This window comes from Embiotoca jacksoni, unplaced genomic scaffold (genome assembly GCF_022577435.1).
Source record: "Embiotoca jacksoni isolate LCO1_2020_lvr unplaced genomic scaffold, fEmbJac1.0.p SCAF_11, whole genome shotgun sequence".
Lineage (NCBI taxonomy): Eukaryota > Metazoa > Chordata > Actinopteri > Embiotocidae > Embiotoca > Embiotoca jacksoni.
In genome coordinates this window covers 10,739,812-10,755,449 of record NW_027185241.1, presented here as the reverse complement: position 1 = coordinate 10,755,449, position 15,638 = coordinate 10,739,812, and the positions used below count along the sequence as shown (strand labels likewise).

The window sequence follows — 15,638 nt, the reverse complement described above, 5'->3', positions numbered from 1 at the left end:
TATGCCGGAAGTAATAGTCCCATTCGAAACGAAGCAGGCTGCTGCAGGATGAGGACAAAGATAATGCAGCTGAGCGACAAACAAACGCTGCCTGAAGACGTGTGGCCATATTTTGAAATCAGTGTTCACCCTGTACGTTATTTGTCTTACCAGCTAAAACGTAAAACCTCCCAAACGAATCATTCGCTAATTGTTTTTTTTTTTTTCCCCGCGCTAGCAATGTTTGATAGAAAACATGATGATTTCAGCAGTGAGTGTTTCGTAGCAGCGGCAGTGCCCATGGCCGTCATAACCGGCTTTTCCTCATTTTCTCCGTCACATCAATGACTATGGACGTCAGAGCAGTTCTGGAGTTTGCCACGCTCACCAGAGGTCTCTCTCTGTTCCTGCAGGTGAGTTTAAAGCCAATTTTGCTCACGAACCGTGTTGGTTCGTAGCCCCCCCTGGTTGTTGTCTTTCATTTTCTCTGCCGCGTGAGTCACCTTAGCACTGTCAGTTTCTAATGTGCGCAGGCGTACATACGGTCAGACGCAGATAAAGCGACTCTACACTTGTAAGACAAAAAGTCCTCCTTTTGATGCAGCTTGAAGTCTGGCAGTATTGATCTTAATAATGTGAAATATTTCTCCACAGGCTGCCTTGAATGCTGTCATCCCTGACCATGAAGCTGATGCGTTCAAGCCCCCTCGGACAGAAGAGCCTCTGTACCTGGACTCCGTGGTGGAGTGGTTGCTGGGCGGCCTCTCTCACTGGGACGCTGAGCATTTCCTCTTCATTGCCGAGCGAGGGTACCTGTACGAGCACAACTTCGCGTTCTTCCCCCTGTTCCCCGTCATCCTGCGGGGCCTGGCGGAGACGCTGCTGTGGCCCCTGAGCGGCTGGCTGAGCGTCCGGGGGCGGCTGCTGGTGGCCGTGGCTCTGGGGAACAGTGCCCTCTTCCTGCTGAGTGTGGTCGCCCTGCACGCCCTGAGCAGGATAGTTCTGCAGGACAGGCGCCTCGCTCTGCTCTCCAGCCTGCTCTACTGCATCACACCTGCCAACGTTTTCATGACTGCCGGATACTCGGAGAGCCTGTTTGCTGCGCTCACTTTCGGTGGCCTGTTCCTCCTGGAGAAAGGATTCACCTTCCGCGCCTGCCTGGCCCTCAGCATAGCCACGGCAGCACGGTCGAATGGACTTGTTAACATAGGATTTCTACTGTATCTTCCGTCGCTGCACGCCATCTCCCAGATTCGTGTGTATCGCACGACAACAAAAGGCCACAGTAAAGTCTTCCGCTACGTCTGGGTCATCGTCTGTCTCCTTCTCACCTCCCTCCTGGGAACTGCAATCATTGCCCTTCCCTTCTGTGCTTTCCAGTACTACGGGTACAGGACGTTTTGCACCCCGTCCATCTCCTTGGAGCGGATCCCTCCCGCTCTTCTGACTCTCGTTGAGCGGAAGGGCTACCGGGTTCCCGATGAAAATGGCCCGCCGCCGCTCTGGTGTATGAGACCCCTCCCGCTGCTTTATTCTCATATCCAGGATGTGTACTGGGACGTGGGCTTCCTCCGTTACTTTGAGCTCAAGCAGATACCAAACTTTATTCTGGCTCTGCCGATGGCTACTCTCGGAATAATGGCCGTTTACGCGTATTTTCAAGCCAATCCGGAACTGTGCATGAGACTCGGACTGTGGGAGACGGGCGCGAACAAAGGGCTCGACAAACCCACGCCGGGGTTCTTCAACCCCAGAGTGTTTGTGTATGTTGTGCATTCCGCAGTCCTCCTGGTGTTTGGAACTTTGTGCATGCACGTGCAGGTGAGAAAAGTCACATTGAAATAGTCCCGTTTTGGTATTTTGAATCTTCCACTCATTCCCTCTCTTCGATCTCAATTTCTAGGTTCTGACCAGATTCATGGCCTCCTCGTCCCCCGTGCCCTTCTGGATAAGCGCCCACCTGCTCCTCCTCAACGAGCCGCTTCTCCACCGAAGAAAGACGTCGAACCCCAACGTGCAGCTGCAGACCCACTCCAGAAATGGTTGCAAGCACACGCCTCAAAACCCCATCGTTGCACTGCTGCCACACTTTAAAGCCTGCTCTCCGACTACACAAAGCATCCTGGGATACTTCCTCTCCTACTGGGTACTGGGGCTCGCCCTGCATTGCAATTTCTTGCCGTGGACTTGACTTAAGACATTACTCCCGAGGTTTAAATGCAATATTTCTACGTAGGACTGGGCTGTGTACCATTTTTGAATTTACATGTAATAAATCTAGATGGACGTTTCTTTTTTTTTTTCCCAGAACATCATCTGGAGTCACCTTTTGTTCCTGCAGCAATATTTAATTAATAATTACAAAACACATCTCAAAGAATTTGTCATGGGAATAATTGGAAACATGAATGCAACTTGTTACCAATAAAAAAAAAAAAAAATCACAATAAACACACCGTTGGAGAAAATGAGTCCAAAGAAAAGTACAAAACACGCTGTTCTTCAAGTTACATCGCCCAGTCCTGCACGGAGCTTATTGTTACAATACATTTTTTAAATGCTGATTTACTCATGATATAGTTAACGAGTTTGATTTGTGCATTTTGGTCAAACATGTTTGTAGTTGTTTGAGAACAAACTCAAATTTAGAATACACCTGAACCTTTACTGAACTCTTGTTTGGTTGTAAATCGGCTTCGGTTGTAATTGGAAAAAAACAACAACCAAAAAAACTATATTTTGTATTTCCTGCGGAAGCTTTAAAATTTAATTTATTCATTTTAATGCACTCCTGCATGTTTGAAAGAAATATTCCAAGTTATTACCTTGGGACTTTTTAAATGGGAATGAAAAAAATATATATAAAAGAGCCCTTACTTTTTTCATTTTTTATGTTCATGTAAAGTTAAATGTTCTTTCTCCAGGCATTGATGTAAAACTTAGTGTTTTATCGTAAACATTTGTTGCCATAGTTTTGCTGACAAGTCAGCCCTGAATTTCAAATTAAACAAAATAAAACCATCGAACCAAAAATGACTTCGCACATGTTAAAATGTGTGCCGAACTCTTTTTTTTTTTTTTTTCCCCCTCTTTCTGGGTTTACCTAAAACACATCCTTTACTGAACTGTAATTGTCAGTGACTTGTAAAGTCTTGCAAGGCATCTCTCTCAAACCACTAGAGGTTGCTGTCACTCATGAAACGACCTCAAAGCCTGAGAATAATTCTTCAGGGATGTTTTGATGGGGAAAAAAAACAATACATTAATCTACATTTAACTGAGGCCCGTTACTACGAAGCAGGATTTGCTGTCGTCGAGATAACTTCCGGTGAAACTCCGGGTTTTCAGAACTACAAAGCGGGCGATGTGCATGTGACGCACGTGATACATCACCATGGTAACGTAATGCTGCAGCGCTAAACCTGCTCCGGAGAAGGTTATCGGTCCAGATTTCAGATCAAAACGTACAGAAGTACCACCTGCTGACGTTCTCACCAATCGCAGATGGAGCTCGGTGTGCTGTCAGTACGACAAATGTGTCGTAAAATGTTCTTCTCGGTCGTTGGACGTTCTTATTCTTACGTAAAGTGATTTGCCTTTTTGGAGGCTTCATCATATTCAAAAACTCATCAAAGTGGAGACACATATGTCTCCCAGGCGAAACATTTCGTACTCTAGTGGAGTCGTGAGTGGGCGTGGCCAAACGGCTCGAGAGCGCCCCCTACAGAGATGCCCCGGCGGCCATGTTTACCTAAATTCACCAAATCCGGTGGACACGTGTATCACGCCCAGACGCACTAAAAAGTTACATTGCACCGTTACTTCAACTCGACAGGAAGTCCACCATTATGAATTTAGTCGCCATTTTGGCCGATTCTGACACGTTGTACTTTGTCGAACTCCTCCGAGGGATTTTGTCGGACCGACTTGAATTTAGTTTCTATGGATAGAAAACATGTTTGGGATTAAAAGTTATCAAAATAATTCGTTTTCGTCGATGTGTGTGCCGGTGAGAGGCGGCCATTTTGAGCGTCTCGCCATGAAACTACAAGTTGCATTAAATCTTATGTACATGGACCGACCTTCTCCAAACATTACAGGTATGATAACAGCCCCGCCCTGAAGACCCCTGTTGGGTAATATTCGCTCATAGTCACAGCGCCCCCTGGTGGACACTGGAAATGACACTTTTCATACTTTCACGTTCTAGTCGAGCTGGTTGATCACATGAACCTAAAGTCGGGTCACAATAACCTAAACATGTAGTTGATGATATATTGAGACATTCGTTGGACTTTGTCAATGGGCGTCGCCGTGACAATGCAGCAAAGTTTGATGTCTCGCCGTGACACAGGAAGTTGATGTTTAAGGTCAACGGATGCTTGAAACCTCACAAAACGTGTGACATACATCCGGCGTGGTGAGACCACACATTATATACCTGTTTTGCGAGAAGCGGGGATATGCGGTCCCTCGCGCGCTGCACGTCGGGGAGACGGCTTCGGGGAGGCGGCGCGCCGGAGTGCGAGGGCCCGTACATCACTGCTTGCAGTTTTAATTATAATTACAATTATTATTATTATTATTATGATTAATATTTTTCTAAAATTGGGAATGAAACATGTCGCTCTGCTGTCAGAAAAATGGTCAATGTTTGAGATTGGTCAGATGCTGCAAACACCTCCTCTTTTACGTGAACACGCTCAGAGCTGGATTGAGGAACCCGGGGTTGAAATAGGAAGTTAACCAGCTTCCTGTGACCGTTTAGCGAAATCTCGTTTGTCACAGGGTTTGTTAAGCGAGATAACAGAAAGATATCCTGGGTATGTTAAACCCACATCGTAGTACAGGCCTCTGGACTCCAGTGGTGATTTGTACACAGTTTCTAAACAAGCTCCAAATCAATGCAAGATTATAACCCAAATGGAACCGTTACCTATCACTGTGTTTAACAGGTGAACAATGGAATTAGTTTAAGATTGTACAATTATTGGCCTTTGTAAGATAAATAGTTTTAATTGAAACAATTTTTTTCTATGACCAGAGGGTAACAAAATGAACAGCCTTGGAGGTGGCTAAGGTTTCTTATTCTTTAAATAGTATCAAATAAACGTATGGGCTGTAAATGTAATAATTAGATGAAAGCATCTGCCCCGTTCAGATGAATAAATTCCAAACGTGGCGTGAACTTGAGTCTTTTTAGTATAACAAGATTAGAAACACACTGAATTAAGGCACAGCTGATACGTGATGCATTCAGCATTGGCCTTGTGCCCAAACATCTGTGAGCTTATCACCTGTTGACTATCACAGAGCCAAAAAGCACTTAACGTTGAGACAAGTGTTTGAAAACCCTTAAGTCTGTACTCTCAACAGCTGATGGTAATGCTCTGGAGAATTAGCCCATACAGAGACACATCATGGCAAATATTCAGACAGTAGATCTCTCAAACATGTGCACATGTGATGTGGGTTTGCAGAGGTCGCTATCTTTATGCAAATGTCACATGCTGACCAACAAATCCATGGACATCTCTGAAACTGTCTGCAGAAAGTAGGCAATGTAAGTTGTTTCATGCCCTGTATATGGTCAATTAACTATATATAGTGCTTTGCAATTAGCCTTTTATTCACCCATTCACATACACACTCAGCAGTGAGCTACCATGCGAAGTGCTTGCGTGGTAAATGGGAACATTCGGGTTTCTCTCTCCTTACTCAAAAATGCTTTTACATGCAGGTGGAGCTGAACTTTCTCTTGGACCTCAAATGGCATATAGTTTACAGGTAAATGTCAAAACTTCATCCCTTCCGATTAGACTTAAACAAAGATTGGAAACTGTTCCCGGGGATGGGCAAAAAAAAAAAAAAAAGCCAGAGAACTCAGTAATGCTTGACACAGTGGATCAGCTACATGAGGCTAAAAACAATGATGAAAGCAATGTTTCTCAAGTGTAGTACCAGCTAGTGTGAGCCAGATCTGCTCTGAGCCAATGAATGAAGTAATACTTCTACCACACATTACAGGGGGATTTGGGGGTTAATAAAAAAATAAAAATAATTAAAAAAAAAAAAATCCTTTGATCAGCATTTAAACATTCACCATGTGCGAATTTATACAGTTTAGAACAGGTCACAAAGTTCCCCTTCAAACACCAAAGGACATCAGCTCAGCGACTCCAATTGTAGCTGCGGACGAACAAACAACAGAACAGCAGGATTATATTTTGGTTTCGATGAAATGTCGCTGGTTGCCAGTGAACCGTTACGTTTTCTGCAGGCGCTAATCGGAGCCAAGGGCAAGCCGAACAGAGTGTCCCAGCTCCTGCGCCTGACACCGATCTCCAAACCATCTGCGTCCCGCGGCGGATGCGCTTCTTGCGCTTACAAATCAGAGGAACGTGCGTGATGACGTCAACGTCGACGCCGTGACGTACATTGCCCGACAGCCAAATTAAAAGGAAACGTAATGTGCTGCGAGAGGCTCGAGCCCGAACCTCGTTCTTTTGTGTTGACTTGTTTGATATATATATATATAAATATATATATATATATATAAAAAAAGGGAAGTAATTTAACCAAATGAGTATGTGATATGTGGCTTTAATTGAACTGCAAAAGATGATCGATAACTCCGAGTCAACTCGGCAACTGTTGGAGGACGTAAACCTGAACGGAGAAGAAGAAGAAGAAGAAGAAGAAGAAGAAGAAGAAGAAGAAGAAGAAGAAGAAGAAGAAGAAGAAGAAGAAGAAGAAGAAGAAGAAGAATGCCTTTTGTCGGTCCGCCGGCTAGTTAGCGTTAGCTCTCAGGATGGGAAACTGAACGCTGACCGCGCGAACAAAATATAAATGTCCTGCGACTGAACCCGGAGAGGACACTGTCCTGTCTCTCGGAAACGCGGCGAGGAAAAAAAAAAAAAAAGAAAAAAGGGAGAGTTTTGAGTGTGCCTTCAGTGACCTGCAGACCGCGTCGACGCTGTTTACGGGATGAAGAACTGCGAGTACCAGCAGATCGACCCGCGGGCGCTCTCGGTGTCGCAGCTGTCCGCGCAGAGACGCGCCGGGAAGAGGGAGCAGCGGCCGCGGAGGAAATGGGAAGTGTTCCCGGGGAAGAACAGGTTTTTCTGCGACGGACGGATTATCCTCGCCAGACAGAGCGGCGTCCTTCCTCTGACACTGGGCCTTATTGTTGTCACTTGTGGCCTTTTCTTTGCGTTCGAGTGAGTAACATCAAATGGGATTATGTATTTTTGAATACATGAAATATATTTTATAACATGCATTTTGAAGCTGTCCTTAAGCTGTATTTATTGACTTTTTTTGTTTTTTTGGGGTGGCAGTTAAAAGGCTTGTTTCCTGTCAATATACTTGACGATTAAATGTGCTTTCTTTTACAGTTGCCCATTCCTGGTGCAGCATCTGACCGTGTTCATCCCTGTCATTGGAGCGGTGCTCTTTTTGTTTGTTGTCACCTCCCTGCTGAGAACCAGCTTTACAGATCCAGGCATTTTACCCAGGGCCACCCCAGAGGAAGCTGCAGACATAGAGAGGCAGATAGGTGAGTCACTTGCCAGAGTGTCATACTGGGACAGATGGGGTAAAAGAGCTTTGACACACACACACACACACACACACACACACACACACACACACACACACACACGTACCTTAGATGTTGAACTGCAGACCTAAGCAGCTTACTCTCTGTCATGGTTGAAGAGCACAAAAGCCAGACATTGTTTGATTGGTATTAATTATCCCTTATTTGAGCATGTGTCTGCCTATCGGTTAAACTGTGTTGATCAGATGTAAACAGCTCGGTGATTCTCTGCGTGTACTTCTCTATTTTAAGATACCTCAGGATCCTCAACGTATCGGCCCCCTCCGCGCACCAAGGAGATCCTCATCAACCAGCAGGTGGTAAAGCTCAAATACTGCTTCACTTGTAAAATGTTCCGCCCGCCTCGGACCTCCCACTGCAGCTTGTGTGACAACTGTGTCGGTAAGGATGTGGTGGGACGTTACCAGTTATTCTTGGTGCAGTTATGAAACTGTTTAGAGGAACATACTATGCTGCTTGGCTGGAGGGTTTTTGTGAATTATACTTCATTCAGTCCATCTTCCTATGTTAATCTACTGAGTTATATCTTGAATGTAAGATGCCATAAAGACAATGTAAATGTTTATGATACCAGAACTCTTACCTTGGACTGAAAGCTTGAATCAGCCAGAGAAGCTACAAAAATTTGAATTAAAACCATATGAAATGTATGGTGTTTTTTTTTTTTTTAAGTGTGTGGGTACAGGAACCAGATAGTTTGATAACAGTGGAGGATCTATAAAGATCTATAAAGTTTTTGCTAGCTGTAGTAATCCCTCCTGTGAAAGAACCCTTCTTATAACCTGCTTCCAAGGGAAGAGATGCGGGACAAAATTCACAAAGGTCGTTCGGGGTAAAAATGTGTTCCAAAGTACAAATGAAGCTAATGTGACGCTTCAGGTGTTTTAATTCAATCAAATCAAGTTTCTTCCCAGGTTAAAGTATTTTTTTAATACACAACTCCCTCCAGCCTGTGTCACTGAAGTGAACTATTGTATACAACTTGTTTGGTATTAACCTTTTTAAAACTTCTGTAATCATGCCTCTAATCTCTGCTATTTGCTGTTGTTTTGGTTTTTTTTGCCCTCAGAACGATTTGATCACCACTGTCCATGGGTGGGGAACTGTGTGGGAAAGCGCAATTACCGCTTTTTCTACAGCTTCATCATCTCTCTGTCTTTTCTGACATCTTTCATATTTGGCTGTGTCATTACACACATTACCCTGCGTAAGTATTCTGACCGCAAGAGGACACGAATGCACTCGTCGGCTGTAGGATGTTTACGTCATGGTATCAAGAACCGCTCGGTTTTCTGAGTTGTCTTTTCTCTGCAGGTTCCCAAGCGGGTAAAAGCCTTGTTCAAGCCATTCAAGAGAGCCCTGCAAGATATCCTTTGCATATCAACATTTCACATGATCAATTGTTTTGCGTTTTTCAATAAGCTGCTGTTTTGTGCTGAGACGTGACAGAAGTTGTACCGTTGACGAGGCATTTCCCGCTGCTCCTCGGCCTAAGCCCACACGTAATAGGATCAGAGAGTTGGCATCCAGCAAAGCAGTGCTTTTAATGAGATGGCTGTACAGTTGTAGGTTTGCCGTCTCATGTCACTGGGAGATGACTTCAGTGGTTTAACAAATATAAACGGGTATGACTACAGAGTGGTTTGATTGTTATTCACACGGACGATGTGGATTCATTTCCTCACGGTATGCATGACAGAAAGTTTTATCTTTTTTTTATCATCTTGTGGTGCACAAGATGATAAAAAAAGAAGAAGAAAAAAAAAAAACTGCACCAGATGATCTAACTAGATATTTTTGCAACTTGTTGCGTCAATTTTCAAATTGATATACATGAATCGTGATTTAGAAATCACATTCAGTTTGCAACAAAATGAAACAGTGAAATGTACTTAATATTGTTATGTTTTAAGTAAGGCACTTAATTACGTAATTAGTTGTATCTCAGTAGTCCCTCCTGGAAATCACAGTTCTGTGATCGCAAACATTAATGTTAATTATGGCGTAAAGTAAGCCTCTCCAAACAAAACTTGCTTTATCAACAAAATGAACCCCTCATTTACAGTCAGCGAACATCTGCAACCGTTCACCATCAAAACAAACGGCATACTGATGACTGGAAAAAATTTCTAAACCGGAAAATAACAGCGTTTCTGGGAAACGTGGTCTTACAACGAGAATAAGGCTCGGAGTCGTCCCACTTCCTCGCATCAGTCTAATCATACAGTACGTGTGAAATTGAATGAGTTTTACACATCCTCCCAACTGTAAGAGATTGTACTCAGTTTTGTGATAAATAATGTTATTTAAAAGAACAAACAGTTGAAGCACTTGTATTTATATAATAAAATACATCACAAAGTTTTGGAAAAGCTGCTGCATATCAAACATTTTTGATTACAACATTCACAAAAATATTCCGCTAACCTTCGGAGATACGTCATGACATTAACACTGAAGTTGAAGTGTTTTAGATGATGTTAAGAAACATGATTGGTTATCTCGGTCAGTCTGTGTAACAGTGGAAGGAAAACAGGTGACGCACATTTTCTCTCGTCGTAGATGTTAATCATGTAGCTGTAATTGTCATGTGTCTGCAGCGATCATTGATAACGGTGTCATTATGCCTTGACTCTGCTTTGTGTACTGTGGTGGAGTTGGTGATCTGTTTCTTCTCCATCTGGTCTATTCTGGGCCTCTCAGGCTTCCATACCTACTTAGTAGCCTCCAACCTCACCACGAATGAAGATGTAAGTAGTGGCAGCCCGACATGACGAAGCTGACTTCATCGTGAATGTTCAGTTTGTGAACAACAACAATTGTTTTAACTTTATGCAGATAAAAGGATCCTGGTCGAGTAAAAGGGGCGCGGAGGACTCCGGGCACCCGTACAGTTACAACAGCATTATAACCAACTGCTGTGTGACGTTATGTGGCCCCATGCCCCCGAGGTGAGCGAAGATGTCAGGAGTCCTCATCATCACCTCATGTATTTCACTAATTACCTCAACAGCTCAGGGTCTTGAAACATCACCTCTCCGTTGCATCGCAACATCCATCCTCTGTTCTGTTTTCCAGTCTGATTGACAGAAGAGGTTTGCAGCTTCCTGATGAGGAGATCTCTGCTGCCTCAGTGATAGAACTGCCTCCCTTCACAGCCAAGAGCGACGCAAACATGGTAGGATGAAACCGCTTGTGGTCCCCCCCCTACCCCCACCTCCCCCCTGACTCCTGACTGTCCCATAGCTCCCGTGTTGTAATGCCCCGTGTGCCTCCTCCACCCTTTTGTGTCCGCTCCTTTATCCTTCAGACTTCCAGCTTCAGTCATCGAGTGGAGTTGGTCACACGATGTCGCATTAATATGTTCCTTGTGTTATGAAAGTCGCGCATCTCGTGTATGCATTATTTATCAACCCAGAAAGAAGAGCATGCATTTAATTAACGTCTGTAAGTGGACTACAGAAGCTTCCCAAGGACTCGGTTTTGATGCCTCAAAGCAGACCCAATATAAAACCAAATCTTTACAGTAGAAATTGTAAAGCTTGTTAATTAAAGCTGCAACTAAGCATGAAACTCCACTGAAGAGCTAATTCATCACTTATATCTTTTATTCTTTGGGCACTAGAACAAAATATCTTTGAGGTCACTTGTAACTGTTTTACTGAGCAGTTAAAAATGAAAAAAAAAAAAAAAAAAAAAGTGGGCAGAAGGTTTCAAAAGTTTTCACTGGCAGAAAATAAGCCTTTGTTAAGGCAGTCGTTGAGTTATGTTTTGCTCTTTTTGTTCTGCGGGTCAGTAAACACTTTTATATGGGGCACTTTTATGATATTTTATTTGTATTTGTTTGCTTCGACTTGTAGGAGTTGAGCCTGTTGTTGTATCTTCCTCCGAGTTTGTTTGTATGATGCAGAGAGGGTTTATGCACACACAAGATTTAATCACTGCTTTATTTTAGGACATGGAAATTGAGTTGGATTGATCAGCACTTTATCATGAATCATTTCCCACATGCCTTGAATATATTTGCCTGTATTGTCAACATATCAGATGTCTGTTAGTTGTGACATTGCTTTATTTTCTTAAAATGTTTACATTTTTACCCACGCAAGTGTTCTTTTATGTCTTAAATAAACTTTTATTTTTATATTTTAGTATTTTGGTCTGTGTTTTGAATTTACTTTTTTGATTTAATCCTTTAGTCTTTCTGTTCGGGAAGAGTTGTACTCTTTGTGGTTATTATTCTCATTTCAATGGCGAGTGAGTCGGTGAACAGATGGTTGATGAACATGTGTATGTCTGTAACTGCTGGATAAAAGCTTTGACACACGGTGTTGTACTGTATCCATTCCACCCTGCTAGGAGGAGAACTGTCAGGATTTTTCTTTGTCCTGCACAGCCTGAAGGGCACTGCTGCATGTAGACGGTTGATGGTAAGAGTAGGGTTGAAGCTCATGAACCAATCACAACATCTCTTCCCCTTGCGATATAGTCGGAGTTTGGTTTACGGTGGCCGTCATCTCATTGAACTTTTTTTTTTTTTTTTGCATAAACTGGAGCTCAGCCGAGGCAGATCTTGTGATTGGTTTGTGCTGACGGTGTGAATAATGTTTCCTCCTGAATGTGCATGCTTCACTACCAATCATTTTTGCTCTCATTAACATTTGCTCACTCACTCGGCACTGGATGGAGATTGTTGTTTAAAGGCTGATGATCTTCCTCTTTGTCCTCCGGTCGGATGAGGTTTTGTTGTCGTTCATTGTGCGTGCATGGTGACACAAACAAACAAAAATTCTGCATAAACTGTATTTCCATTTCCTTTGTTTGAGCCGGAGGAAGCGCAGGATGAAGTAGCTTCTCCACATTCATCTAAATCTGTTTACACCCTTGTTTTATACTGTTGCCTTGTAATTGCATTTTCTGCATCTAAACTCAACTTCCTCCATGCTTCTCCATTTGAATCTCAGTCATCAGGGCTCTCATTGCTTTCACTCTGCTTATGAACTAATCCTTTAAATCACATTGCAGATTTTTCTATACACGCTTGTCCTGTGTTTACTGTCGTATCTGCAGCTTGGCTTTCTCATAACACCACGTGGTCCTCCCTTTCTTCTTCTTTTTTTAAATTTTTAAAATTTTTTTTTTTTTATTCATTTCTCTATTTTTGCTCCTCTTCACACAGTGCACTCAGAGCACAAAGGACGTGCTGGAGAGGATGGTCCACTCCTCCGACTTTCATAGCATGTGCCCCTCTGGGACCCCAAAAACCATCCCTTTGGTCCTGGAGGTTTCCAGCATCGCAGCATCAACTGCAGAGCTTTCGCCCTCCGCTGGCTGCTCGCGACATCACTCCTGCCGTCACGTGGCTGCTACTTGCCCTCCGTTCAGCAGGAGCGACAGGAGGGACTCGCTGCACTCGATCAATCCAGCCTTCCGTCTGGCTGCTCCCTCGCCGTCGCTCAGCCGCACCACCCTGATTCTGGGCGATGCGCCTGACATTGGCTTCATCCAGTGACCATAAGGGGAGTCGTAGTGGACTTGCCCTGCTGTATGCTACGCTGCTCGGTATCACTTGGCAACAGTTTTGGCTCCAAAGAAACTTTGTCTCAGTGGTAGTCATGTTGCATGTTGCAATTTGGTTTCTCAAGATGTCGTTGTGAGAAGTCGATTAAGTTGTATCACCAACGTCCTACTGTGTCCTTCAGAATGGAGGTCGATCTTAGTAACACTTGGAAGCACAATAGAGATATTTTTTTAAGCACCTTTTTTAAGACACCCAACATGCCTCCACACCTCCCTCAGAACCTCAGTGTTTAAGTTCCTGCTAATATCTTATGCAAACAGGTATTTACGTCTGGGAATACTTGCATATTGACTGTGAATGCAAAAAGTCAAGAAAAGTTTTGATTTACTGAAGTGGCATGCTCCTGACAGTGAGCCATTTCAGGATTATGAAGTCAAGAGTTAGCCTTATGTCCCGTCGTGTCCTGTCATCGAGAGTGACCTCATCCCAGTGTCATCGGGTGGATCCAGTTTGGGAAGTTAAACAGGTAAAAGAAGGGGCAGGGCAAAGTGCGGTTGTTCATTTTATTTTTGTATGACCTTTTGTCAAGGTGTTTGCGGAATATTCTAATCACGTCTGCATGTCTTTTACATCAGAGGCTCAGAATGACAACATTTATTTTTGTCCGCTGAGCCCGTTTAGAAAACTATGATTGAAAGAGGATATTTAAGCCAGGTAAAGTTGGGTGAATTTGTTAAGATCATTGTGTTACATTTCAGAAATTGCACCACTGCATATTTTATAGTGTCCACTTTGCTCCTTTATTAAATATTTTGGACGTCAAAACAATGTGTTTAAAATCAAATTTGCTGCTTCTTATCAGGACTTGGATGGCAGTATTTATCACTGACACCGTTTACCATTAACGTGATCTACTGGGATCCTTTCAGGACAAGTGAGCGTCAGATTTTTCTTTGCCTGAGGGCACGTCGAATGTACATTCATGAGTGTGTTGGTGGTTACAGTATGGACCGTTTCAGTCGGATTAATGGCTTTGACCTTTTCCTACTCTTACAGCATGACACTTCATCCCCTCTCTGTCTCTGGGGACAGTATATAGCAGGAGGTCCTTTGTGCCACCAGGGGGCAGGATGTGATTATTGCTTGGAGTGTAGACTTGACAGTTTGGTGATGTGAAAAGCATTAGGAGAAAGGCCTTTTGATGTTTTATTTATTCTTTTGTAAGTGAGCTTTGGAGCTGTAGGTCGTGAGTTTGTGAAGAACCACCTTGCCATTGTGAGTGAGTCGTTCATTTATCAGTTAGCATCAGGACCCATAGGTTGTGTAGACAATTACAAGCCGTGCTTGTATGAACAAATGTGTATTTTATAGGGTGTAACAGTGGAACTGTAACATTTGGTCAATAAATGTGTTCAGTTTTGTTGACTTGTTTTTTTTTGTTGCCTCTTTTATTTTTAAAGGGTTATTTTTTTCCCTCTAATTTCCTCCATAAAAATATTTTGGCTTCAACAGAAAGTTTTTTTTTTTTTACATGCATAGCAAAGCCCAGTGTTCACTTGATAAACTACAGTGACTTTAAACAGGCCCATGTGAAAATGTAATGTGGTGCATGCAGAGTTCATTCGTTCTGACAGCTCCCTCATGGAAACAATGTAGAGATGCGTATTGACTACATGTGCTCAGACGGTCGGTAATAAAGACAGTGTGTGAGGTGTGTGCATCAGAAACACTGTGGATGCCAGCTGACACACACACCTGCGCTGAGAGATGGGTTAGGAATACAGGTGTGTATTTGTCTGTCATACGGTTACAACAAGGTGACTGTTTTAATTAAATCAGAAGATCGGAGGTCACCGATACACGAAACCAGGGCAATATACGTCAAAGTGAAAAAAAAAACAACTGAAATATATCAATTATCAAGAATAAAGTTTAATATCACTTTTTACTGTATACTCACTCCGTCTGCCCTCAGATGCAATCTAACCCAATCGGATAAAGTCTTTTGGACTGCAGTTTAGAGATTTATTCTTCTTGCAAATAGCCATACAAAATAAAATATCTTTTAGAGTGCGGCAAATTGTTTAAGATGTTTACCCCCCAATGTTCTTCTTTTAAAGATGCTGTTTTTTTTTACTGTAATTATTGAAATCTAAAACTGTTGAAAAACAGCCAGAAGGCTGGTGTTCACGGTGGATGGGAGCTGAGGCTGAAGACTGACTGCACTCAGCTGCCACTGCTGTGTGACGATGTTGCTTTAAGGTCCCCCAAAAATCACCTTTTTTTTTTTTTGAAGGGGCTTCTGCATGCGACAGCTGGTGCGTCCTGTATGATGGTGTTATTCACCTTTCAAAGAACATCCTTTGAATGTACAATAGTATTTGTATTCTGATATATGCTAAATTTATTTTTTTTGCTTTTTAACAGTTAGTAAAATACTTGAAATACATTTTTTTTTTTGTTTTTTTTTTTTTTTTTTTAACTATTAACCGAGGATAAAGAAGGAAATGATGGAAG

At 42.9% G+C, this 15,638-nt stretch overlaps 2 protein-coding genes across 6 annotated transcripts; both read left to right on the top strand.

Annotated features, from left to right (window-relative positions):
* The first annotated feature begins 18 nt into the window (after positions 1 to 18).
* Positions 19 to 5,026, top strand: pigv (phosphatidylinositol glycan anchor biosynthesis, class V). The gene is made up of 3 exons (XM_069143130.1): positions 19 to 392; positions 634 to 1,800; positions 1,883 to 5,026. Exons 1-3 carry the CDS (start codon positions 324 to 326, stop codon positions 2,168 to 2,170), a joined length of 1,524 nt encoding a protein of 507 aa, XP_068999231.1. The 5' UTR covers positions 19 to 323; the 3' UTR covers positions 2,171 to 5,026.
* Positions 5,027 to 6,411: 1,385 nt separating this feature from the next.
* zdhhc18a (zinc finger DHHC-type palmitoyltransferase 18a) lies at positions 6,412 to 14,546 on the top strand. 5 transcript variants are annotated; one of them, XR_011177925.1, is made up of 11 exons: positions 6,413 to 7,199; positions 7,377 to 7,537; positions 7,832 to 7,981; positions 8,670 to 8,807; positions 8,915 to 8,966; positions 10,248 to 10,350; positions 10,439 to 10,551; positions 10,679 to 10,778; positions 11,960 to 12,030; positions 12,162 to 12,195; positions 12,780 to 12,835. XR_011177925.1 is itself a non-coding variant. In XM_069143129.1 (10 exons), the coding sequence occupies exons 1-9, from the start codon at positions 6,967 to 6,969 to the stop codon at positions 11,999 to 12,001; spliced, it is 1,092 nt and encodes a 363-aa protein (XP_068999230.1). In that variant the 5' UTR covers positions 6,413 to 6,966; the 3' UTR covers positions 12,002 to 12,030; positions 12,780 to 12,868. The 5 variants fall into 5 exon arrangements, 3 of the variants coding, with proteins under 3 accessions (XP_068999228.1, XP_068999230.1, XP_068999229.1); XR_011177924.1 differs by having other exon boundaries at positions 11,960 to 12,195; positions 12,780 to 12,844; XM_069143129.1 differs by lacking the exon at positions 12,162 to 12,195 and having other exon boundaries at positions 12,780 to 12,868.
* The last annotated feature ends 1,092 nt before the right edge of the window (positions 14,547 to 15,638 follow it).

Bases quoted from the DNA above. Each gene is read 5' to 3' on its own strand.
- pigv (XM_069143130.1), top strand. From the start codon at position 324: ATGACTATGGACGTCAGAGCAGTTCTGGAGTTTGCCACGCTCACCAGA. The intron at 393-633 runs GTGAGTTTAAAG...ATTTCTCCACAG, and splicing joins GTCTCTCTCTGTTCCTGCAG to GCTGCCTTGAATGCTGTCAT. The intron at 1,801-1,882 runs GTGAGAAAAGTC...CTCAATTTCTAG, and splicing joins CTTTGTGCATGCACGTGCAG to GTTCTGACCAGATTCATGGC.
- zdhhc18a (XM_069143127.1), top strand. From the start codon at position 6,967: ATGAAGAACTGCGAGTACCAGCAGATCGACCCGCGGGCGCTCTCGGTG. The intron at 7,200-7,376 runs GTGAGTAACATC...TTTCTTTTACAG, and splicing joins GGCCTTTTCTTTGCGTTCGA to TTGCCCATTCCTGGTGCAGC. The intron at 7,982-8,669 runs GTAAGGATGTGG...TTTTGCCCTCAG, and splicing joins CTTGTGTGACAACTGTGTCG to AACGATTTGATCACCACTGT.